At 38.4% G+C, this 25540-nt stretch overlaps 1 protein-coding gene across 1 annotated transcript in view; it reads right to left on the bottom strand.

Annotated features, from left to right (window-relative positions):
- LOC138091625 (ankyrin repeat domain-containing protein 26-like) overlaps window positions 1-25540 on the bottom strand; it is a 78696-nt gene that overhangs the window by 17649 nt on the left and 35507 nt on the right. Inside the window, 8 exon segments of the mRNA XM_068987538.1 lie at window positions 1778-1871; window positions 2639-2709; window positions 5621-5769; window positions 7399-8353; window positions 10368-10471; window positions 23432-23504; window positions 23598-23626; window positions 24271-24369. Of these exon segments, the coding sequence (XP_068843639.1) occupies window positions 1778-1871; window positions 2639-2709; window positions 5621-5769; window positions 7399-8353; window positions 10368-10471; window positions 23432-23504; window positions 23598-23626; window positions 24271-24369 (1574 nt within the window).

The following is a 25540-nucleotide window of genomic DNA, read 5'->3' as shown; positions in this document are numbered from 1 at the left end:
GACTACGCCAAAGCCTTTGACTGTGTGGATCATAACAAACTGTGGAAATTCTTCAAGAGATGGGAATGCCAGACCACCTTACCTGCTTCCTCAGAAAACTGTATGTAGCTCAAGAAGCAACAGTTAGAATCAAATATGGAACAACGGACTGGTTCCAAACTGGGAAAAGAGTGCATTGAGGCTGTATATTGTCACCTGCTTATTTAACTTCTATGCAGAATACATCATGTGAAATGCCAGGCTGGAGGAAGTACAAGCTGGAATCAAGATATATGGGAGTAATATAAATAACCTCAGATATGCAGATGACACCACCCTTATGGCAGAAAGCAAAGAGGAACTAAAGAGCTTCTTGATGAAAGGCAAAGAGGAAAGTGAAAAATCTGGCTTAAAACTCAGCATTCAAAAAACGAAGATCACGTCATCCAGTCCCATCACTTCATGGCATATAGATGGAAAAACAATGGTAACAGTGACAGATTTTATTTTCTTGGGCTCCAAAGTCACTGCAGATGGTGACTGCAGTCATGAAACTAAAAGACCCTCGCTCCTTGGAAGAAAAGCTATGATCAACCTAGACAGCATACTAAAAAGCAGAGCCATTACTTTGCCGACAAAGGTCTATCTAACCAAAGCTGTGGTTCTTCAAGTAGTCGTGGATGCATGTGAAATTTGGACCATCAAGAAAGCTGAGCACCAAAGAATTCATTCTTTTGAATTGTGGTGTTGGAGAAGACTTTTGAGAGGCCCTTGGACTGCAAGAAAATCAAACCAGTCAATCGTAAAGGAAATCAGTCCTGAATATTCACTGGAAGGACTGATGCTGAAGCTGTAGCTCCAATGTGAAGAACTGACTCATTGGGAAAGACCCTGATGCTGGGAGTGATTGAAGGCAGGCAGAGAAGGGGATGACAGAGGATGAGATGGGTGGATGGCATCACCAACTCGATGTTCATGAGTTTGAGCAAGCTCTGGGAGTTGGTGATGGACAGGGAAGCCTGGTGTGCTGCAGTCCATGGGGTTGCAGAGTCAGACACGACTGAGCAACTGAACTGACACATAAAATACTAAATGCTAATGAAATTTTTTAAAAGCGTGGCTATATTTACATTTTACTTTCTAAAGATGCTCTAAAATAATTTTCATCAGTGGTTCAAGATATTCCAGGATAAATATCATCTTACTAAAGTAATTTTTGAAAAATCCCCATGCATACCTCAGCTCTTTTTAAAAAAAAAAAATCCAACAAAGGAAAAATACATTCTTTCAGAAACACTGTTCTATACAGACATAGTATTCATTCCTGGTGAAGAGAATAAGCTACAATATTAAAAATGACTCATTCTCAAAAATCTCACAGTAGGGCTAGGATTACAAGAGAAATTCAGAATTCTCAATCAAATCATTACTCAAATTTCTAGACTCTGACAGATGTTTGTGTACAAAGTTCAAGGCAGCATCATTAACAATAGCCAAAAAGTGGAAAAACCCCTGATTCCACTGACAGAGGAATGAATACACAAAATATTTTCTATATAAAATATTACTTTTGGACTGGATTGTCACAAATCTTACTACAAAATCATTAATTTTATGAATTCAGTCCATTCCTTCTATAAAGAGTAATTATGTTATTAGTAGCAAGCAGTATCAGTAAAAATACCATAAACTTTTTAATCAATGAGACTTTTCACATTGTCCAAAATATTCTTATATATTATTATTAAAAAAGTTAAAATTCTTCCTCACTATGACAGAAATTAAGAGGTTGACTTACCGATTTTATACTTAACAGGTTTTTCTGAAGCTGTTCGATTTTGCCCGCTTGCTTTTTGACTGTAGTTTGTAACTCGGCATTTTCAATTTCAAGCCTAAAATGCAGATTTTAAAACAATGATTCTCACACATAGGGTTTTTTGTTTAAAGATTTTTTGGGATGTGGACCATTTTTAAGGTCTTTATTGATTTACTGCCATGTTGCTTTTGATTTATGTTTTGGATTTTTGGCTGTGAGGCACGTGGGATCTTAGTTCCCCAACCAGGGATCAAACCCACACGCTCTGCCTTGGAAGGCAGAGTTTTACCCACTGGACTGTCCCGGCAGTCCTTCACACATAGATTTTTAAAATACCACACTGTTTCTGAACAAACATCTGCAGTTCAATTACAGAGGATCTTAGAATTTAGAAAAGTAAGTGATTTGGCAACTGTACTGTTTTTCTAGTTGTGTTTCGTGGACAATCGGCTTCCCTGGTGGCTCAGACGGTAAAGAAACTGCCGGCAATGCAGGAGACCCAGGTTCGATCCCTGAGTCAGGAAGATCCCTTGGACAAGGAAATGGCAACCCACTCCAGGATTCTTGCCTGGAGAATTCCATGGACAGAGGAGGCTGGTGGCCTATAGTCCATGGAGTTGTAAAGAGTCAGACATGACTCAGTGACTAACACTTTCACTTTTCACTTGTGGATAATGTGCAAAATATGGAAATAATGGGGGAAAATTATGCATCTCAAAACAGCCCAAAGGTGAAATATTACCCAGCTTCACAGTGATGTGTTTATTATCATTACTGATCTAATTCTCATATTATACTGCTTATCTGCTCTATATTTGTTTTCTGTGCTGCTTTAAATCATACTTTTGGATGTGATCCTGTGTTTTTTCAGCACATCTCACGGCCTTTGTATGTTGATCCTTTGTTTCTTGCAACTAAAAAGAAAGAAAAAAAAAGGAAAAAAAAAAAAACAACTGTTTTAATTACTAATAACCTAGTGAATCTGCCAATGTCAGTTTCTGTCTCCTTAATCTGCATATTGTTCCTGCCATCCAGCAGAGTTGAGTTGTTACAATAGACACCTCACAGTCCAAAAAGTGAAAATATTTACTGTCTGCCCTTTGTACGTTAGTGACCTCCCCTTTAGCACTCAAACACAAAATCATTCATGCTTTAAATTAGATTTTCTCAAATAAATACACAAATTTATTTATAAACTGGCCAAATGGGGAAAGACAGAAAATTACCTGATGATAAACATATATATATATATATATATATATTTTATTCCAAGCTCCACATCAGCCATCACTTTAAATATCCACATATGGGAATGACCATGGCTCTCCCAGTGATTATGAGAGCTAGCACTGCTGTTGGTGACAACCAGATGCTTCAGAGACTAGTGTGAGAGGCAGTAGCTACATAGGAGCCAGAATCCGTGGGCCTGTGTTCCAATTCCATCAGTTCTGAGCTGTGAGTCCTGGGGCAATACTTAACCTTACTGTATCTCAGTTTCTCCATCCATAAAATGGGGATAATGGTAGCAGCAACCTCAGTGGGATGCTGGGAAGATTAAATTGGGGACTACACATAATGTATTTAGAAGAGGACGTGGCAGATACTTAGAGCTGTTTGTAATTGGCATTATTACGGTTGCTGTATTTTATCTGCAAAACAATTTGATACTTCAGGCAGACGACATGCCAACGGAAGTGGTCTCTACACAAGTCATAGTGAGCTCACTCTCCATACCGTTGCAAGGGGCAGTAAGGGGGAGCATGAGGCCCAGAACACACGTGTCCACACTTCAAAAATGTTCACTGACTCCACTAACCAACTAGTACTCTAGTACTTTTCTCCACTTACAGTAATTTGTAACTTCCTTCCTCTCTGTACTAAGTGGACAATGACCACCAGTTAATATGCAAATAGCACCTCCTGGACAGAGTGGTACAGAACCTTACACGGCCGTCAGAGGAAGGGTGAAGTCACTGCCATGGGAATATTACCCTACTGCTAAATCAAAGTTCTGAGTCAATTCATTCCCACAACTGTTAATGTCTAGCCAGTACTCTGGTGAGAAAATTAAGATTACGAAGTACGGATATCTGAGAAGCTATTCCCAGAACTTTACAGCTGGTGAAAGGCTAGAAATCTGTAAATCCCACTTCTGCCTACATAATGAAGGAAGGCAAATTTACACGTTTCTCCCAGAGTCAGGGAGAGAAATGAGTATTTAATTGTCAAATCCTCTATTAGACTAAGCGCTTTCAATTTTACATTTAGTTGCTTAAAATACATTTTAATAAAAGTTTTACTATACAAACATCTTCAAGAAGAAATAACTGGCGTGGGATGAAGTACTTAGTTGTGTCCTAACAATTGTTAAACTAAACTGTTTTCCATTTATGCAAGACAAGTGCTGTGCATATCCATAAATATTCCCTGTTAGAACAAGGTATACCTAGATAAGATTCTCCCTCATGAAAAAAATGACAACAATGCAAAATTAAGGGCTAAACTGTTCTTCACAGACTACGTAGCAGGGCTGAAGAGAAAAGGCTCAATGGGAGCTGGACAGTCAGGAAAGCTCTGGAGGAGGAGAGTCTGGGCACCAGGTCTGAATAAACGGAGGACTACCCAAGAGAAAAGAAACTGTGAAGACAGAAAGGACAGTCTGAGCAAAGGCCAGGGAAAGGAGAAATCAGCCAGCTAAGTCAGGGTAAAATCCCACCACAGGGAAATAAAAACATGTCCATCCAGAAAGGTATAAACCAGTGTTCACAGCAGCATTATTAATAGTTGCAAAGTGGAAACAACCCAAATCTCCATCAACTTATGAATGGATAAATATAGCCATGTACTGTTTATTGTTTGACAGTTAACAGAAATGGAAGAACTGATACGTGCTGTAACATGGATGAACCGCAAAAACATGACGTCAAATGAGAAAAGCTAATCCCAAAGGAGCATACTGCATGATTCCATTTATATAAATTACCCAGAACAGGCATGTCTCCAGAGACGGATATTAGACTGGGGGTTGCCTGGGGCTAAGGGAGATGGGGGGGCCTTAGGAGGTAGCTAAGGGATGCAGGGTTTCTTTGGGGGGGTGATGGAAATGCTCTAAAATTGACTGTGGTCACAGGTGACATCTCTCTAGACTAAGAGATACTGATCTACACACTTGGAATGGGTAAATTATATGATACATGAATTATATCTCAATAGCTTTTTAAAAATCCAAAGGCACTATCTAGATAATGTTCTTAATTCTCTATTTTCGATGGACGTGTTATACTCCATCTGAGTACCTACATGCTTTTACAATGTATCCTAAATGAAAAGAAAAGAAGGCAGTGCCTAACTTCAGCTGGTTTGTATAATACAATTTTTGCACAAGTTATTCTGAAATGCAGGAAATAAATATATACAGAACTCCACAGCCATTCACAGAAGTGAAGATGAGAAATGATAATTTTCTGGAACATTCCATTAAACATTATCCTCTGATTTTATCTGGCTTGCCTCATCATGGTAATACAGGGATCACGAAATAAAATATTGTTCAATAGGAAAAAAAGTCTCTCAACCTGTGTGAAGAATGATGCACAATTCTCCACTTTCCTAAGGGTATATAAGATACAAAATATATATATATATATATATAATGTAAATGGCAGAATGAAAGTCAGAGTTTAAGAAACAAGTGCACTTAAAGATTAATACAATTATAGTAAATTTCTAGTAATGAAAATAAAAAGAAAGCTGTCCATGAAAATGAGCATCCTAAAACACTTTATCCTACGTATTAACTGTCGACACATTCAATTTCACACATACCTGACTTGTGAGTTGACGTAAGTTGCTCTTTAAATCCAATGCCTCAACTTCTAACTTGGCACGGTGACATGACGTGACGTCCAGGGATGCCTCCAACGCAGCCTGCTTTTTGAAGGTGTCAGACAGTTCTTGTTGAAGGTGTTTCACAACTGCCTAATAAGATGCCTTGTCACTGAGTTTATCAAATCACTTTACTATTACGTTATGTTAGTAATAGATGACTCCAACACATGTACTTTGAAAACTATCACCATGGACACCAACTCACCTTCTTTTCCTCCTCCCTGAATGTGGTTACAGACCCAGAAGGGCTCCCCACTGGCCTTCCTGATATTAAGTTCCTCAGACGAAGGAGGCAGCCCCACTGTCCACACCCTGCCCCTCCCGATAAATCTGCAGAGCTTCACCACCTCACGTCCAGAACGAAACAGGTGTGTAGGTGGGACAAGCGGTGGAAAAGTCCACACTGTGAAAACATTTTTCCTCTTTCTTTATTAGAGGCTTCAATTAACATCAGAGATCTTCACATATTCAATCCAGTGCTCAGATCTTTCCAACAGATTCCTTCCTCAGCAAAAAAATTAGGCCATTCCCTTGCTACTTATCTATTTTATATCTAGTCATGTGTCTGTGTTAATCCCCAACTCCTAATTTATCCCTCCTCCCCACCTTTACCCTTGGCTAACCATAATATTCTGCAGGCATCTACATGGGAAAGGATCTGAAAAAGAATGGATATATGTATACCTATAACTGAATCAACTTGCTGTACATCTGAAACTAACGCAAAACTGTAAATCAACTACATTCCAATATAAAAGAATAATGAAACTTTAAAAATGAGGTTGCTCCCATGCCTTCAAGGAGCCTCAATAACCTGGCCTCCACCTTCCTCCAGACCGCAGCCCCTACAGCCCTCTCCCTGACTCACTCCGCCCTGCTGCTCACGAATCCTGCCAGCCTCCATTTTTATTGGGTAAACTGGTATTCAAATGACAGTAATTGACCCTTAAAATGAGAATTAGGAGCAAACTGTTTGTAAAAATGTTCTAAGTAAATGGCGTAAATAGCAGTGGGAAGATTAAATCAAGAAGAGCTTGGTTAAAGCTCACCACTTGAGTCCCAAGTTATGATTTAATGACAAGTATATTTAAATGACTTGTCAATGAATTCTCAATTTAACTACAACTCTTTAAAGAGTTGAGAGGCCATAAGAATAAATGACTCAAGCCTGAAATGTTTTCCAAGTTAATTCAAATTTACGTGAATAAAACTAAAATTATACCAACAAATATGACAAAAAAGTGTGTCAAGCTACTGAAGCCAAAGTATGATATATAAGTAACAGCATCTGGGAAACCTGGAATTGACTGTCAAGGTAATCCATGTTACTGAAGCTTAATTTCAAAATATTCAATTTAAGTTTGAGAGTTTCTTTTATCTGCTTCATCATGATACTGACATGTGGTTACATAGAGATTAAAATTAGTATCTGAATAGTAAAAGAGTAAATTACTAATACCCGTCTATATTAAAAATTTAGAACTGAATCTCTTAACATTTCATAAGTGACATGATGTCTCCACTCAAAGTGAAGCATCTCTCGGGTCTAATTTTTATTTGCCGGATACAAGGCGTGCTTTTAGGCTGGTTTAGAGACCGTAGATTCACAGCCTGTGTGTTTTTTATATTCAGCTAGATTCAACATTTAGCCAGAATTAAGAATCACTTTGAATTTTCTTTCAGGAAGGCGGAGAATTATTTCTCCTTCTGGATACTTACTTCTCTTTCTGCTTTCTCATTTTCATACTGATGCATTCTCTCTTCTACATGATTCCATTTGTTGACCAACTCCTTGTTTCTTTCCTCCAGCATCAGAACTTGTTTCTCACGTTCAGCATGTTTTCTCATGATCTGCTGTAACTGGTCTTGGATGCTAATGACCATCTTCTCTTTACTGTCGGCTCTGTTTTGTGCATCGTCCAGTTGCTGTCGGAGCAACATGTTTTCACTCTGGAGTTGAGATAATCTCTCCTCTAAGGATTCCTGCTTTCCAAGGTATTCATTCACTTTGCCTTGTTCGTTCTGATACATGTGTTCAACATCCTCCTTTTGACACTCTGTTTGGCTTAAGTCTCTCTGGACACGTTCTAATATCAAAGTCTTTTCTCTGAGATCATCTCTCGTCTGATGCAGCTTTATGTTTAGCTGATTGAATTTATTTTTCATTTTAGAAAGTTGCTGGGAAAGCATCTGATTGTTACTTTCCAGCTTAGCCATATTGAACTCCATTTGGTCCTGCAAGCGTAACCTCTTATCTTCTGCTTTCTGGGAGGCAAGTTCCAGGTCTCTTTGTGATGTCTGACCTTGATCATGATCGTGTGTGGCAGCAGCCAGTCTAGAACGGTAGGATTCCACTTCTGTTTCCAGTCTTTGTTTGCTTTGTTTTGCATTTTCCAGCTCAGGGTTTAGCATTGTATTTTCAGCTATCGGAACTTTAAGCTGACCAGTATGCTGGAATATGGCCTTTGTCAACGTTCCCTTGTACAGTTTTTTTGTCTTTTGAGGATAATCATTCTCTCCTTTTACAATGTCAATATCCTCAAAAGATTTCTTTTCTTGTTCCTGGTTCTGATTTTTCACTGTGTCTGTTTCCAGTCTTAGGCTGGTAATTTCATCCTGCATGAGGTTTTTGCGCAACTGACGTTTTGCTTTTCTACCACTGTCAGAAACCTAAGTGAGACAAAGGAGACTTTTAGTTAGTACTCAATAAAATGACATTTCATCATTTCCTCTGAAATGAAAGACTAACCTGTATGTTTCTACAATGAAAAGACTGCACCAAGTGGATCTCCCAGTGGGGAAAATAAGGTTCGATACAAACCTCAGACCTTATTATACAAGCAGAGATTCCCAAAGGTTCAAAAATTTAATGGAAGACAATAAATCCATGAAAGGAGAAAGAAAGCCCAAGGGACTTTTCAAGAAGCTCAGAACTGAAAGGCTTCTCTCTGAATTACAACAAACACAGAAGGCTTAAAATAAAAGATTTATAGATCTGACTACACTTAAAAATTGTATCTGATGTGGAATATTTATGTAATGGAAAATTATGAAGCCATAAAAAATAATGAAATAATGCTATTTGCAGCAAGAAAGACAGACCTAGATATGATCACACTAAGCGAAGTAAGTAAGACAAAGACAAGTCATACTGTGTATATGTGGAATCTAAAAGGAACTTATTACAAAATAGAAAGAGACCCACAGACATAGGAAACGAACTTACTCACCATACGGGAAAGGGGGTAGGGGAAAGATACATTAGGAGGTTGGGTTTAACACATACCATTTTATATACAGACAAGTGTATATGAAACAACCAGGAAGGATCTACTGTACAGCATGAGGAGCTACATTTAATCTTCTACAAGCAGAATCTGAAGAGGAATGTGTGTGTGTGTGTGTGTGTGTGTGTGTGTGTGTGTTAGTCAGTCATGTCCAACTCTTTGCGACCCCATGGACTGTGGCCCACCAGGCTCCTCTGTCCATGGGATTCTCCAGGCAAGAATACTGCAGTCGGTTGCCATTTCCTCCTCCACGGGATCTTCCCAACCCAAGGATCAAACCCAGGTCTCTTGCATTGCACGTGGATTCTTTACTGTCTGAGCCAGGAGGGAAGCCCCATTTGTATAATATACACACACATATATACATATATGTCTGAATCACTGTGCTATATACCTGAAACTAACAGAATATTGTAAATCAATTATAATTCCATAACAACACCACTCGCTACCTTTAAAAACACTGCATCTAATACCTCCTATACAGCTACTTCAAGTAAGAGCCTTAGCTCTGTATATATTTAAATAAATGCAATTTCATACAAAAATTGTTTTCTTGAGAATATGCTACCTCTCTAACATTTTAAGAGGCAATTACAGGCTTATACCTATTGACAACTGTACTAAGCACTTCTACAAACATCAATTAACTCATTAGCTATAATGATTCTGGAAAGGAGGAAGTTAAAACTATGTAAGTAAGCTGCAGGCTTTCCACCAGATCTTCTGACTCTATCAGTCCTCTTACATCAAACCACAGTTACTTCTCTAGTACAAACATATCAATACAAAATAATCCTCCTATTTCATTCATGGTATATACACTAATGGTAAATAAGGTAAAATTTAGAGAGGTCTTAGAGAATCATGAGATTATTTGCTGCTGCAATAACTTTCATTCTCTCTTCATACTGTTTAAAATAGTAAGATGGGGGAAATACAATGAGAAACATAATGATCACTAAATGTATACTATGGCATATCTATCACTGTTTCCTTGTACTGACACAGGACACTACACAGAGCAGAGGGTTCACTTTCTACAAGTACAAGAATGACTTCCGATGTGGTCTCTGAACTGCCTATAGTTTCCTCCTTACTTTCAGTGGAAGTGATAAACTAACCTAATCATCGATCAAGGAAGGGAAATCTCTACCAAATGCCAGAATACCTACTGTTAGTAGCAAGAGTTTTTTTTACTTTTTTTTTCCTTGGTGGGAGGGGGACTTTTATAAATTTATTCTAAAGAAACAACTTTTTAAAGTGTACAAAAGTATTTTTACAACTGATGTCGCAATTTTTACTAATTGAAAAACTGTAAATGATATGAAAAGGCCGTTGATAGGGTACTGGTTAAAAAAATGACAGTGGAGCCAAGAACAGACTCTGATTTAGACGCTGAAGATGATGACGTGCGTGGTGTGACCAACACGCTCACTCCAGAGCAGGGGGACTTTTGGTCGCGTAATGCCGTCGTCAGTGGAGCACACACGGACCTGGCCTAAACCACAATCAGGGTGCTGGCTCTGAGAGACAGTTGCAAAAATTTGAGATCAATTCCTATGGAAAATATTAAAGGCCTGTCCTTGGAAGAGGCCATGGTGTGTCCCTCCCTACCTGACTGCTGTAGGCAAATGGATTTGAATTACAAATACTACTTTCCCAAGCTCTTCCTGAGAGCTTTTTGTTGTGGGAGATCTGCTGCTAGGACCTCGGGCATGGGACCCGGTCCTCGTTTGAGAGGGACATTGGGTGGGGGAGTGAATTCCTCTGCTCTGAGATGCCACTCGGGAGCTCTGCAGAATGAAGGACAACTAACTTCAAGAGTGTTTGGTTTCTACCAACTGCTGGAAAAAATCCACGGGGAGCATTCCTGCACCTCTTGAGGACACCAGTTAAACACAGCTGTTTTGAGGACTCTACTGTGAGGCAGAACCCAGCTGGGAACGCTGGAGCCAGCTCTGAGCTGTTCATGGAGCAGGTGGACAAGGGCTGACAGGCACAGGGGGAGGCGGTCCATGACCCTCAGCCACCTGCCAGATGGCAACGGGGAATTTTTAGAGTAAAGCATATTACCATCCTTGGAAGCAGTTTCAGATGACTGAGTTAAGTCATCAAGGTCATTCATGTAGTTAATTTGTTCTTTGACCTACACATAAATACTGGTTCACAATGTCCTTAAAATATGTATAAAATATACCAAGTGTACAAAAGTGATAAATATCTTTATCAAAGCAAAAGCAGAGCCTTCTTAAAAGAACAGGTTTTTATCAATAGGATAACTTTATCAACAGAGTTTCTAAATTATGTTTGCAAAGTAAATGTCTCTTCAGCAAAGGAAGATTTTCTATTTTGCCACCATTCCTTTTACAAAGCATTTTTTAGAGGATAATATATTTTAAAGTTGATTTTTTACTATACCTTCTTCTTTTCATATGCTGTTTTCCTTGCAGTCCTAAAAAAAAAATGATTCTTTTCAGACTAAAATTTAATAACTCAAAAATATAAATAATACCTTAACATTTGTTTTTTTATATAACATCTTTGCATTCATAAGTAATTTCTATAAAGGGATGAAACAAAACAACAAAAAAGAGTAGCATTAAAGGACAAAGAAAATATATCTGTAATATTAATAAAACATTAAATTTAGATCAAAGGAAAAGGAAAAACCTAACATTACTTGCGTTATGTGATAGAAGCAGTATACCAGGGTTTTTTTGCAGTTCTCATTTTTAATAAGAACTAACTTTTATGGCAATAAAACCTATTTTGGAAGTATTCCCTAAATCCTTATAAGAAAGAAACCCATTTTTTAAATCACCATGATATTAGCTTTTTGAGGGCTTATTATGCAATGGCTATGCATTATTACAAGCATTTGACATGTCTTAAAGGCATTTTAATCCTCACGATCATTCTGGGAGATAGGTAATATATTAGATCCTTTAGTGAGGAAGACATGGAGCAAAGAAAGGCTGAGGAACTTGCCCAAGACCACACAGCAGTTCACCAACAGCCCAGAATTCAAACCCAGGAAATCTGGCCTGAACACTGCTGTTCCAAAATATGCTGAGAAAGTGATATTGAAAAGTCTTTTTAAGTAATATGATACCAAATGAATCTATATTATTATTTCATGTCTAGCTATAACTACAAATGATAATTCTGAATCTTAAAACATATTTCTAACAAAACAAAAAGACTTTAGATATAGGCAATATTTAGATGTAGGAAATCTACTTTCAACAAAGATTTGTTTTTTGTAAAGAAATTCATCAATACACATTCATTCAATCATTCTACTGTTTCTTCATGCACCTGACATACACTTACTGAGCACACAATATGTGTTAACGACACTTTTAGTACAGGAAGCATGGTTTTTGTCATTTAGATCTTTATCACCCAAAGTAATAAACTGTAAAAGATTGTTAATTGTTTCTATTGAAAATAAACATGTTTAAAAGTAGATGTGATTCAGAGCTCGGGGCTCTTGTCAAGACTCCACTGCACTGGATGAGCCCTGAGCCCTAGCTTGAGCTAGCAAATAAAACCCCTTTGTGTGTTTGCAAAAAAAAAAAAGGAGAAAATAAACAAAATCCTCCCCTTTTCCCTGGAAGCTGTAAACAACTATGAAGTCAACATGCTGTGATGTTTCAGAAAAATCATAGCTACCCATGATGATACTATCAATTAGAATCATCAAGGAACAACTCAATCCTATTCAGTATAACCTAAGTATTTGTAAAGTCATGATTATATAATTTTTAAAAATCTATATATGATAGAATTAACTTAAGTAATCATCTACATATTCATTTACATAAGAATATTATGCTTCAGAGCCAATGAACAAGCCCTTACCAAAAACTACATATGAGCAGAAGTACATAGGTACATAATAATCATGTACAATAATAAGAATGTACAATTAATTTATTGTAATAGTTTACAGATAATGTCATACAATCAAGAAGCTTTCTAATTTGGAAATGCAAATAAGATTAAACTCAATAAACACTTCCTCTGCTGGCTCATTTCCAACAGCATACACACTCTACAAACTCCCGTCTTAACATAAAACAAGAAACAAACTCCTTTGAGCTCCACATTCCTCTTCAGTTACCATCCAGGTCTCCATTGCCTCTCCCAGGAAGTACTCCCTACGGAGCTGTTTATGTGTATTCACTACAGTCCAGCTTCCAAGTGGACTATTTACTGAAACGACTTCCTGCCAAAGGCACGGGTCCTCTCCTTAACCCTTCTGCAGTGTTCATCCAGTAGAGTTGAGGATTCTCTTCTCTTGGCCTGTATACTATATTATGCTGCTCTATTTCCAGAAGAAGTATTCAGTGCTAATATTTCTTCCCCTAGGAATAAAGAATTTGTCCATGTTACCTGCCATCATCTTGATCCACTTTCCTTAAAATGCTGTCATCATTCACGTGCAGCAGGCCACCAGTCAGTGAATCGGTCTTTTCAAATATTGGTGCAATCACACGTTCTTCCTGTGTCCATTTGCCATTGTTCTTTTTCTCTATTTCCTTCCTGGGCACACCATGCTCACTACTTTAAAAAGTCCACAAAAAAGCATTGTTTTCAAATAATTCGACTAATAAAGAATAAAAAAACAATTCTTGTAAAATTCCAACTCTTACCCATATTAAGTCATTGATTAATTCACAAAACAGTTATGAAGTACCAACCATATGCAAGAAAACAGAAAGTGATAAGTGAAATAAGGAAGGCTTTACAGAAGTGAAGAGAGGAGGTCAACAGGAAGAGAAAAGCAAGAAATCATTCTACTGGAGATTAGAATATGAGTACACAGATCAGACACACAGCATCTAGGTCGTTTCCTAGGAATCTGGAAGGAAAAGTACAAAACACATGGAAGAAAGTAGAGAGATGCATCCGGAAAGACCTTGGGAAGAACCTCAAGGGCTACACTGAAAAGCTGGAGTCCACTGGCTAAACACGATGATTCTTAGACATGGGAGCCATAATTAGATTCACACTATATTTTTTGTTTTGCTTTTAAATACATTAATGTTTAATTTAGGAATTTCCCTGGTACTCCAGTGCTTAGGAATCTGCCTGCTAATGCAGGGGGCACAGGTTTGATCCCTGGTCAGCTGAGGAGTAATGAATCCTGTGCTCCACAACCACTGAAGCCAGCACCCCAGAGCCCATGCTCAGCATCAGGAGAAGCCCCCACAATGGGAAGCCCAAGCACTGCGGCTGCAAAGAACCAGTGTAGCCAAAAAAAAAAAAAAAAGACCCTCAAAGAAAAAGCAACACTTCATTTAGGTGATTTTTAAAATGAGACGTGGCACATCCACCATGAAAGAAGAAATCAAATTTAGACGGGGCAGGGGACAGTTTACTTGTAAACCACCCACATGAGTGACGGCAGCATCATGGATGAAAGGCAGGTGCCTCATCAGTTCTGCTGCCACCAACAACAATTCGACCTCCATCCATGGACATACTCAAAGTGGTAGGAGGAGAAAACTGCCAGCCAAGAGTACTCTATCCAGAAAAGGTGTCTTTCAGAAATGAAGGAGAAATAAAAACTGTCCCAGACAAAGCAAACCTGAGGGAGTTCATCACCACTAGTCCCGCCTCATAAGAAATGCTGAAAGAAGTCCTCAGACTGAAATGAAAGGATGTTCATTAGTGTCATAAAATAAATTTAAATCTACAACACACTGGTTAAGGCAAGTATGCAGTCAAATCCAGAATACTCTGATACTGTAACATGGTGGTATGTTAACCAAGTAACTCTAGTATTAAGGCTAAAGGACAAGAGTATTAAAAATAACTATATCCCTCGTAAAATATGAAATTCGTAAATCACAAACATTAGCTCAAGTTAGAAATGATTTTACAGGAAAATAACAAATGACCTACTGTTAAATATTGATATAGGCTTACCTATCAGAACCTTTACTCTCCATAGCACAAAACGCCTGCTTGTTATTTCCTCCACTCTTTCTCTGCTGAATCAATCGACTCTCAGCATCAGCATTGCATACGTTGTCTGATACTTTTACTTCACTACTTCTGTGCTTCTTTTCTCCTTCAACCTTTAATGAAAGTTTGACACTAAGAATAATTGCTAGGACTTAATTCTAGAGACTCTGTTTTCAATTTATTATTTGACTCAGCGTTTGCCCTGATTTTAAGTGATAAAAATACATTTGTGCTTACATTAATTTTATCACTTATAAGTCACCGAAATTTTTGTAAAATGTACTTCTTTCTGAGGGAAAGAAACAAAATTCCCAAAATTTCAAGAAAGGCTTTCTTCATAAGATGCAATTATTCACATCCAGTCTTCCCCATCTGACTGGCAGAGATAGAGAAATAAAAACACACAACATCTGGCCTCTTTGGTCTTTACCACCTGGATTTTCCATTAAACAGTCAGATGGAGAGGATGTGACACCTTAGTGCCTCAGAGACAGAAAGGAAACTCTCTTCTTTCTGCATGAAAGGTATTCTTTCCCCACTGCCTTTTCCAATTCTTTTTTCATTTGGATTCAGGAGATAGCAAAAACCTGATGGTGTTCACTGAAATATACGAACCAAAGTTTACCAAAACACAGGAGCAGAATGAAACTGAAGAGGTGTTAGTTAGTGTGGAATTCTGGAATATAAGTAATGCTTCCCAATTCCACATTCAATAACCATCAAATTTATAGCTAGAGGGTATAGAAATAACTATCTACCTTTGCCCCACTATTTACCAATAACAGCTTTAAAATAAAAACAGGTTAAATGATTTGTTCAAAGCCCCTAAAGTGGCCTTCCCTAACATTTTATGGCACCAAAAGAGATGATACGATTCTGTAATCTTGAATCTGATAAAATTACCAAATGAATTCCTCAAATGAATCAGGTAAGTTAAAAGTGTGACTTCGGCAAAGTAATTTATTTCATTAGTTGGGGTAGAGTTCATTCTCCTTTTTCTTTAAAGGAGAATAGCTACATTTTTTTCTTTTTTTTGTACACAAAAGAGCAAGCAAGTTTAAAAACCTACTACTGAAGAAAGAAAAATCTCACAGCATCTCAAACCTCAGTTCTTTCCTTTGGAGATAAACACTTGATTTTTTTTTTTTTTTTTTTTGCTGAGGGTTTATACTACCTATGGGCTTCCCTGGTGGCTCAGATGTTAAAGAATCTGCTTTCAATGCAGGAGACCTGGCTTCGATCCCTGGGTTGGGAAGATCCCGTGGAGAAGGGAACGGCTATCCACTCCAATGATATTCTGGCCTGAAGAAATTCATGGACAGGGGAGCCTGGCCAGCTACAGTCCATGGGGTTGCAAAGAGTCAGACACGACTGAACAACTCTCTCACACACATATACTACCTATACACACATGCCAAAACTTACTACATTTTAGTAAACAACATAGTGAAGAGGTCTCTCTCAAAAGAGACATCTGAAAGTGGTGATTAAGGCATATGTGGGAGTGCATGTATTTGTTATTAAAAACATCCTGGCCATGTTGTATATCTAAGTGCCCAGGGACTGAGGAAAGCAGAGAAGATCACACATACTCAACCACAATGAAGAGATTAGAGGGAATACGTGTTTATGTCCCTTCTCTCAGCTTCTGCTTTCTTCCCATTCTGTGGAAATGCAACTTATATTTAATCCAACAAAGTTAAAAAAAAACAACACTGCAAAACCCTAGTTGATCATACTCCTTAAACACTTTCCTTGGTGCTTATTCTGGCTCAGATGGTTACATAATGTGTAGCTAAATGAGTTTCCCAGTCCACATGAAAGACTGACATAAACAGAATTAGATTGATTGAAGGACAAAAGCCATGAAAACACTTTCCTGAATTCCTATTATTTGGATGGCAGAAATAATCTATTTCTACACAATTACCTATTTAGATGACCCTACTTTATTCATAAGTAGAAATCAAAATGGACCAGATCATCCAGAAAGGGAAAAACCAAAGCGAGAGCAAATGAACCTCTACCTCTTTTGGAAGCTGAACGTTCTCTTTTTCCAAAGCTAACAACACTACTTGTAACATGTCTACTGCCTTCTTAAACCTCTGCATATCCTTCTGTAATTCTTCATTTAGATACAGTTTGGATGCTCTGTGACTATTCGGTGGAGAAGAATTCCCATTTTCTAAATCGGGTTCCACGCTTTCATCGTCACTAGCACTGCAATTATCCGCATGTAGTGGCTTCTGGAACCAGTCCTGTATTGGTTTGCTTTTCTGATCAGTATTTTTAACGACAGCAGGAGTACCGTGACTTTTTATTTGAATTACGTGTTTCATCTTACCGGAGCAGACAAGCCACAGACTCGACTGACGTGTCTGTCTGATGTCTAATTTCCAACTAGTGGGATTTTGCCTCATATTGTCTGACATTTACATATCAAACTCTTGGTCTTCTTTCACTTCAAATGTAGCTACCTGGTCCCCTACTTTTTTAAATTTTCTGCATCATTATAAAAACTCTCCTCATTTTTGGTAAACACGTGTTCAATATCTAGTTTATGACTTTCAAGGTCTATTTATTTTCACTGAAACAAAGCTTTGAAGATGACTGACAAGCATATCCCTGGGACCTATAGTTTATTTGATGAAAAAACATTTTCGAGACTGGGTTCTTTTTGTTCAGGACATGCTTGGAATACTAGATTCTTTACTGTCTGAGCCACCAGGGAAGTCCAGCAATACTGGAGTGGGTACCCTATCCCTTCTCCAGGGAAATTTCCTGACCCAGGAATTGAACTGGGGTCTCCTGCATTGCTGGCAGATTTTTTGCCGGCTGAGCTACCCAGGAAGCCCCTACATTCAGTTATATTATGTTCTAATATCCACCAAAGAAAGTGGATAAAGCATTTTTAGTAATATCTACTGATTTCCCACCCTGAAATGAAATTAATTAGAACATTACTATTTGTACCCTAAAAACAAAGGTCCATTCTAGAAGGTTCGATTCTCTTAATAGGCAACTAGGGTTGATTCTGTGACCCCACTCTCTCCCTGAATGTTCGTCCCTAGTCAATTATACCGAGATCACAGGCAGAATGAATCTTTCATCTTGGCATCAGTGGCTGGTGATTTTAAAGGAAAAGCTTGAGCCACTGGGAATGATTTCTCTTTACATATATCTAGGTCAGGGGCCATCATATTGTTCATAATTTCAACTGCTTAATCTTATGATTCAGTATTTGATATCATCTTCTTAATCATGTAATGAAATTATAAAAGTGGAGGAAGTAAACAAGTCAGGAAAATTTTTCCCCGCAATTCCAAAGACAAACTATAAATTATAATAGATTCTAACAGTATTTTAAGTTGTATAATTAAAGTGCTATAAAAACTATTAAATTATTATCTATCAATTCTAAAAGGGTAATTTTGAAAGGCAATTTTATTTGTTATGGACTCTGTCACACACTGTATTGTGTTGCTAAAGCATAGAAAATGGTATTAAACCAGAAATTTAAATTCATAGTTTTGCTTACCTGTAAACGGTTATTTTCATCTCCATCAGGTTTTTCTTGTTCTTCCTCCAATATCACTTCCAAGTCTAGTTCTCCTGACAAATCTGCATGTTTGGTTAAAATTATTTAGAATATTTAGATAAAAGACATAATCTTTATTTAAAACACAGATTTAAAACATTGTATCAAATGACAGCTTAAGTCAATATTTGTCTTCAGATGAATATTGACTTCTTTAAGAAATACTTCCAATGATCAAAAACTTCAACAAACCATTTGGGAAATACTAGATGTCACCAGGATACAGGCACACAAACACCTCAAAGATTCATTAATGAATTCACCCAAGCACCAGTGAAAAAAAACAATCAGAAACTAAACAAAATTTCAAAATACAGGACAGACATATAAAGTCACAGTATAGTCTCTTCTCTACTTCATCACAGAACCTTTTTAACAACACGCCAAGCTTCAACTGCAGTATTATTCTTAGTTTACAAAATTGCTCTTACTTTTTATGCTTTTATCAATTCCTTCATCTGAAATGCTCCCTGTACTCTTCTGACAAATTACTTTTCATTTTTTAAGACTCAACCTGCTTTGTGAAGTTGCCCTTGATTACAGCTCTCTTTCCCCTGATAAAGAGGTATCCCTTTCCTTGTAGCTACCTTAGTACTTTGCAGATTTTTCTAGTGTACCTTTCTAGACTTCTTAGATATAGATCTGAACTGTAAATCATTTCTTCACATGTCTATTCTCTTGGCTTCTAGACTACAGAGGACAAGTTGTTAAAAATCACCTTAGTATAAACATTCTTTATTTTTTTTCAATAATTACTTGTCTGCCTAGGTCTCACAAAGAGTCCCAGAGTTCTAAATATAATCCTGCTACCCACCCTCAGATGTATGCTAAATACTAGCCTAAACAAACTTGCTTCTTCCAAATTCTATTATTTATTATATTACTATGGTCAGAGGGAGAATGCAAGCACCTTGCTAAGAGATATTGTTTGGCGGCAGGTTGCATAAAAGGAGTCAGCGCAAGGTCGATTTTGCCACAAAATCTAATCTGGAACCGTCAGAAGGACGGTAAGGCCGTGCCCAGGTGGCACACGGCTGAGTGCCCTGGGCTTCTGCATTACCTTCTTTGCTTCCTCTGTTTCCTGGCAGCGGGGACTGGCACGGGTGATGGGGCATGGAATTCCCTGCCAGAAACACCGCTGCATTTTTCATCTTTTCTTTATCTGTTACGGTCTTCTGTCCAAGTTCTGTGGGTGCTGACTGATTTTTGGTCACTGATTGGGACACCAACGGATGCTGATCATCAACTTTCAAATGCCCGGCTTTTTCACAAGTCTCACCACTGACGCTCAAACTAGTCAAATCCCAATCTGAAAAATGTGAAAACAAAGTCTCCATTTATCAGAATCTGAATAAAAATACAACTCTGCCTACCTGTATTTAATAAGAACTTAATTATTTTCCTTCAACATACAAATATTTTATTAACAAAATTTATCTCTAATTTATTCTACATTTAATTTTGCATGATAATATTGTGTGTTCTAGAGACCATGGTTTTAAAAACATTTTTAATGAGTGGTACTACTTTAATTAATGGTAGAAACCTAGACAACATATTAAAAAGCAAAGACATCACTTTGCTGACAAAGGTCCGTACAGGCAAAGCTCTGGTTTTTTCAGTAGTCACATGTGAGAGTTGGACCACAAAGAAGACTGAGCGCCAAAGAATTGATGCTTTCAAATTGTGGTGCTGGAGAGACTCTTGAGAGTCCTCTGGACAGCAAAGAGATCAAACCAGTCAATCCTAAATGCTGAAGCTGAAGCTTCAATACTTGGCGCACCTGATGCGAACAGCTGGCTCACTGGAAAAGCACCTGATGCCAGGAAAGACTGAGGGCAGGATGAGAAGGGGAGGGCAAGAAGAGAAGGGGGCAGCAGAGGATGAGATGGTTGGACAGCATCGCTGATTTAATGGACATGAACTTGGGTGAACTCTGGGAAATGGTGAGGAACAGAGAGGCCTGGCTGCAGTCCATGGGGTCACAAAGAGTCGGGCACGACTTAGCGACTGAATACCACCACCATCAACAACTACTTTAATTTCAATGAGACAGTCTTTCCTCAATGTAGAAATGTCGTCAGAACTCAGTTTTAAAGCCTTGGATAAACGTCATAACCTGGAGAAGGAAATGGCAATCCACTCCAGTATTCTTGCCTCTTGCCTGGAAAATCTCTTGGACAGAGGATCCTGGTGGGCTACAGTCCATGAGGTCGCAGTGGTTGAACACAACTTAAGACTAAACAAAAATATCATAAACTTATATAAGAAATGATAGCCTGGTGTGTGACTAATTGTTTCCATGTGAAAATAGGTAAGTCTAGGACCACACTGGATCCAAAGAGCACAGAGGGCCATGAGACAGGAGTGAATACGCCACAAAAAATGAAAACGGTCAGATCTAAATTTCTTAAGAGAAGTAAAAAAAAAAGCAAGAAATGTAAAAGTGAAACTTATAACCCTGTGTCAACAGAAGGGCCCTTTTATCATTTTATATCCAACCACTTCAATGGTTTAAAACAGTGGTTCTCAAGTGTCCCCTCAGAATCACTGAAGTCCAGAGACCCATCGGGTCAGGAGGTCCCAGAGGTCAGAACTATTTTCACAACAACACTAAACATTACTTCCATTCTCATTCTATTCTGAGGGCACAGTGGAGTTCTTCAGAGACGCAATATGTGATATCATAACATTAAGGACTAATGGAATTAGCAACTATGATTGTGTGTGGTTGTATTTTAAGTTTTTCAGTTTTATTTTCCAATATAGTGAACAACAATAGACTTAAACAAAGTTTCTTGGAATTTTCAATAATTTTAAGAAGTATAAAATGAACCTAAAGCCAAAAACTTTCAGAATCACCGTTTTAAAAGATTATGTCTATCGAATCTAAGGTATGATTACTTCCCCTACTTCTAATAATCAAAGACACCACACACACACACACACACACACACACACACACACACAGTCTGCTAATCAAAACATCTGATCGGCCTTCATTCATCTGTGTAACAACACTAAAATGAAATAATTATAAGCTGAAATACAGCTGACATATTAGCAAGTGAAGCTTTACTCTAGGTAAAGGTCAGAGTTCAAACAAGCATTTTTGGACACTGGAAAAATCTTCAGTTCAGTTCAGTTCAGTTGCTCAGTCCTGTCCGACTGTTTGCAACCCCATGAATCACAGCACGCCAGGCCTCCCTGTCCATCATCAACTCCCGGAGTTCACTCAAACTCATGTCCATTGAGCCAGTGATGCCATCCAGCCATCTCATCCTCAGTCATCCCCTTCTCCTCCTGCCCCCAATCCCTTCCAGCATCAGGGTCTTTTCCAGTGAGTCAACTCTTCGCATGAGGTGGCCAAAGTACTGGAGTTTCAGCTTTAGCATCAGTCCTTCCAATGAACACCTAGGGCTGATCTCCTTTAGGATGGACTGGCTGGATCTCCTTGCAGTCCAAGGGACTCTCAAGAGTCTTCTCCAACACCACAGTTCAAAAGCATCATTTCATCAGCACTCAGCCTTCTTCACAGTCCAACTCTCACATCCATACATGACCACAGGAAAAACCATAGCCTTGACTAGATGGACCTTTGTTGGCAAAGCAACATCTCTGCTTTTCAATATGCTGTCTAGGCTGGTCATAACTTTTCTTCCAAGGAGTAAGCGTCTTTTAATTTCATGGCTACAGTCACCATCTTCAGTGATTTTGGAGCCCCCCAAAATAAAGTCTGACACTGTTTCCACTGTTGCCCCATCTATTTCCCATGAAGTGATGGGACTGGATGCCATGATCTTCATTTTCTGAATGTTGAGCTTTAAGCCAACTTTTTCACTCTCCTCTTTCACTTTCATCAAGAGGCTTTCTAGTTCCTCTTCACTTTCTGCCATAATGGTGGTATCATCTGCATATCTGAGGTTATTGATATTTCTCCTGGCAATCTTGATTCCAGCTTGTGCTTCTTCAAGCACAGCATTTCTCATGATGTACTCTGCATAGAAGTTAAATAAGCAGGGTGACAATATACAGCCTTTTGTACTCCTTTTCCTATTTGGAACCAGTCTGTTGTTCCATGTCCAGTTCTAACTGTTGCTTCCTGGCCTGCATATAGGTACCTCAAGAGGCAGGTCAGCTGGTCTGGTATTCCTATCTCTTTCAGAATTTTCCAGTTTATTGTGATCCACACAGTCAAAGGCTTTGGCATAGTCAATAAAGCAGAAATAGATGTTTCTCTGGAACTCTCTTGCTTTTTCCATGATCCAGCGGATGTTGGCAATTTGATCTCTGGTTCCTCTGACTTTTCTAAAACCAGCTCGAACATCTGGAAGTTCACGGTTCACGTATTGCTGAAGCCTGGCTTGGAGAATTTTTAAGCATTACGTTACTAGTGTGTGAGATGAGTGCAATTGTGCAGTAGTTTGAGCATTCTTTGGCATTGCCTTTCTTTGGGATTGGAATGAAAACTGACCTTTTCCAGTCCTGTGGCCACTGCCGAGTTTTCCAAATTTGCTGAACAATCTTTGAGTCTAATAATTAATTTCTGAGAATTCCTGAGAGTATAGAGATTCCAAACTGAGAACTTAAGGGTATTGAAACATATACAGAAACATCTTGAGTTCAAGCTTACATTTTAAACATTTCTTGTTCATATGCTTATAAATATCTTTTTTTTCAAAACATGGATACCAACAATAACATTTGCCTTATGTATGTCCAATTCTTCAGTTAAATTTGCAAAAAGAAGTTAGGAGTACGAAGAGCTAGCATTTCAAGTATTTCAGTGTCCCTCTTTCCAGAAGGGACTTCCCTGATGGCTCGATGGTAAAGCATCTGCCTGCAATGCAACAACCAGAGTTAAGTGTGTATTGCAAAATTTACCTGAACTAGATGTTTGTGGATCCTTCATTCCGACTGTTGTATTAGGAACAGAATCTTTCACTCCGACTGCGGGCTGAATTGGTTTGGAAACAAGTTATTAATAAATAATGTACATATGATACAATCCACAGTTCATAATTCAAGATAAAAGCATAAGTGTTTTTACCTTCACATTAGGACATTTCTCAGGCGACTTAGCAGCAGCAGCAGCAGCAGGAGAACCTAAAAGGCAAAACGGACATAGAGTTAATTACATGTAAATATGAAAGCCAGCTAGACATTCATGCAGAGTTAGTACTGAGCAGAATCCTCGTGCCAAGCCTTGACACTGAATACATTCGGTTTCAGTGTCTTGTTTTTAGCGGGATGTTAGGACACAGGCGAGACAGACATAGGAATCCATTATAGAGAGTGAAGAAAAAACAGGAATACAGGTTTACAAAAACGTGCAGTAAGATTTCAAAAGTAACATCATGTTTTCAATGACCTCAGAAAATATTAAAGAGCACATAGACCAATGTGAACATGCTGACTGATGAGGAGAAAATTAATCTCAATCAGAGGAGCAAATCATGAACCCAAGAAGATAAACGTGAAAGCTGATAGTAAAATGCACCAGTATATCTTGAATGCAATACAGCGGTAACATTTACACCATTATACTACAAGTATTTAACATGTTCTTCAATCTATCCAGTCATTTAAGAAGTGCACAGTTGGGATGACAGTTCACCAGAATATATAGCTCATTTCTCATCAGGGAAAGAGTAATGAACTGATTAGCTCGAATATACACTTGTAGAAAAATGGTTCATAAAAATATTCATTTTTTTCCATACCCATGTGGGCTACTGGTATGCCTGCATGTCTTGGCTCCTCTAATTTAGCCATCTTAAAATTTCCCGATCCACTCACACAAGAAGGCATATAAGACACACCTATGAGATAATGTACAATAAATTCTCAACATTGAAATATAATGATCAAAAAGGAAATAATAAGTGTAACTGCCACAGAATTATTAGATGTTAAAAATCTTGCATGTTTTAAAATCAGTGTAGTATTTATTGAAAATAACAGTTCTAGCATTTAGGGAATGAACCCTATCAATCTGTTTTGTTTCACAACTTAGTTTGGTTGGGTACATCATGCTAATGCTTAAAAGGACTTCTGTGAAACAATTGTCAAAAAATCAGTTATCTTAAAAATAAAAAGTCAATCCCTCCATATTCAAATTAATCCAATTTGAATAACAAATACCAGTACAACATATATCTTTGATGTCTATAGTTACTTGGAGTAGCTGAGGTTGTCCCTATTTCTAGCACCCCATCCTGCCTCCTTTATTATTGGGAACAACAATGATCTTATCTCTTTTCAGTGTAAATACACTGAAGCCATCTCTAAGGAGTTCTCTCAAGTGTCCCCATCGACTCCAAACTCACCTCCCTAAAGCCTTACTTTCCTCCCTTTGTCCTTTCACTAGAGGGTAATCTCTGGATCTGTGGTCTGAATTCTTCCCCCTTTACATTCTCTCTATGGATCATCCCCACCACTTCTTTTCCTTCTTTGCTTAGCAATGGCATCTTACACCTGTAATTGCTAGTTCGACTCTTTGCTTCCCTCTGGCTATAAACACGCTCAGAAAGAAAAATAAAATAATGCTTTTCCTTGATCCTGTTATGGCCTGCACTAGCCAACGCTCTTCTTCCAGATTTCTCTAAATGCAAGGCTGCTGCTGCTGCTGCTGCTGCTAAGTCGCTTCAGTCATGTCCGACTCTGTGCGACCCCATAGATGGCAGCCCACCAGGCTCCCCCGTCCCTGGGATTCTCCAGGCAAGAACACTGGAGTGGGTTGCCATTTCCTTCTCCAATGCATGAAAGTGAAGAGTGAAAGTGAAGTCGCTCAGTCGTGTCCGACTCCTAGCGACCCCATGGACTGCAGCCTACCAGGCTCCTCCATCCATGGGATTTTCCAGGCAAGAGTACTGGAGTAGGGTGCCATTGCCTTCTCCAAATGCAAGGCTACACCCTTGCTACTCGGAGAGCTTGTTGGAAATGCAGAATCTCAGACCTCATGCTCAGCATGTGCACTTCCCACAAGGTCCC

This window comes from Capricornis sumatraensis, chromosome 15, assembly GCF_032405125.1.
Source record: "Capricornis sumatraensis isolate serow.1 chromosome 15, serow.2, whole genome shotgun sequence".
NCBI lineage: Eukaryota > Metazoa > Chordata > Mammalia > Artiodactyla > Bovidae > Capricornis > Capricornis sumatraensis.
The sequence above is the reverse complement of the archived record's forward strand: the minus strand, read 5'-3'. Positions and strand labels throughout refer to the sequence as shown.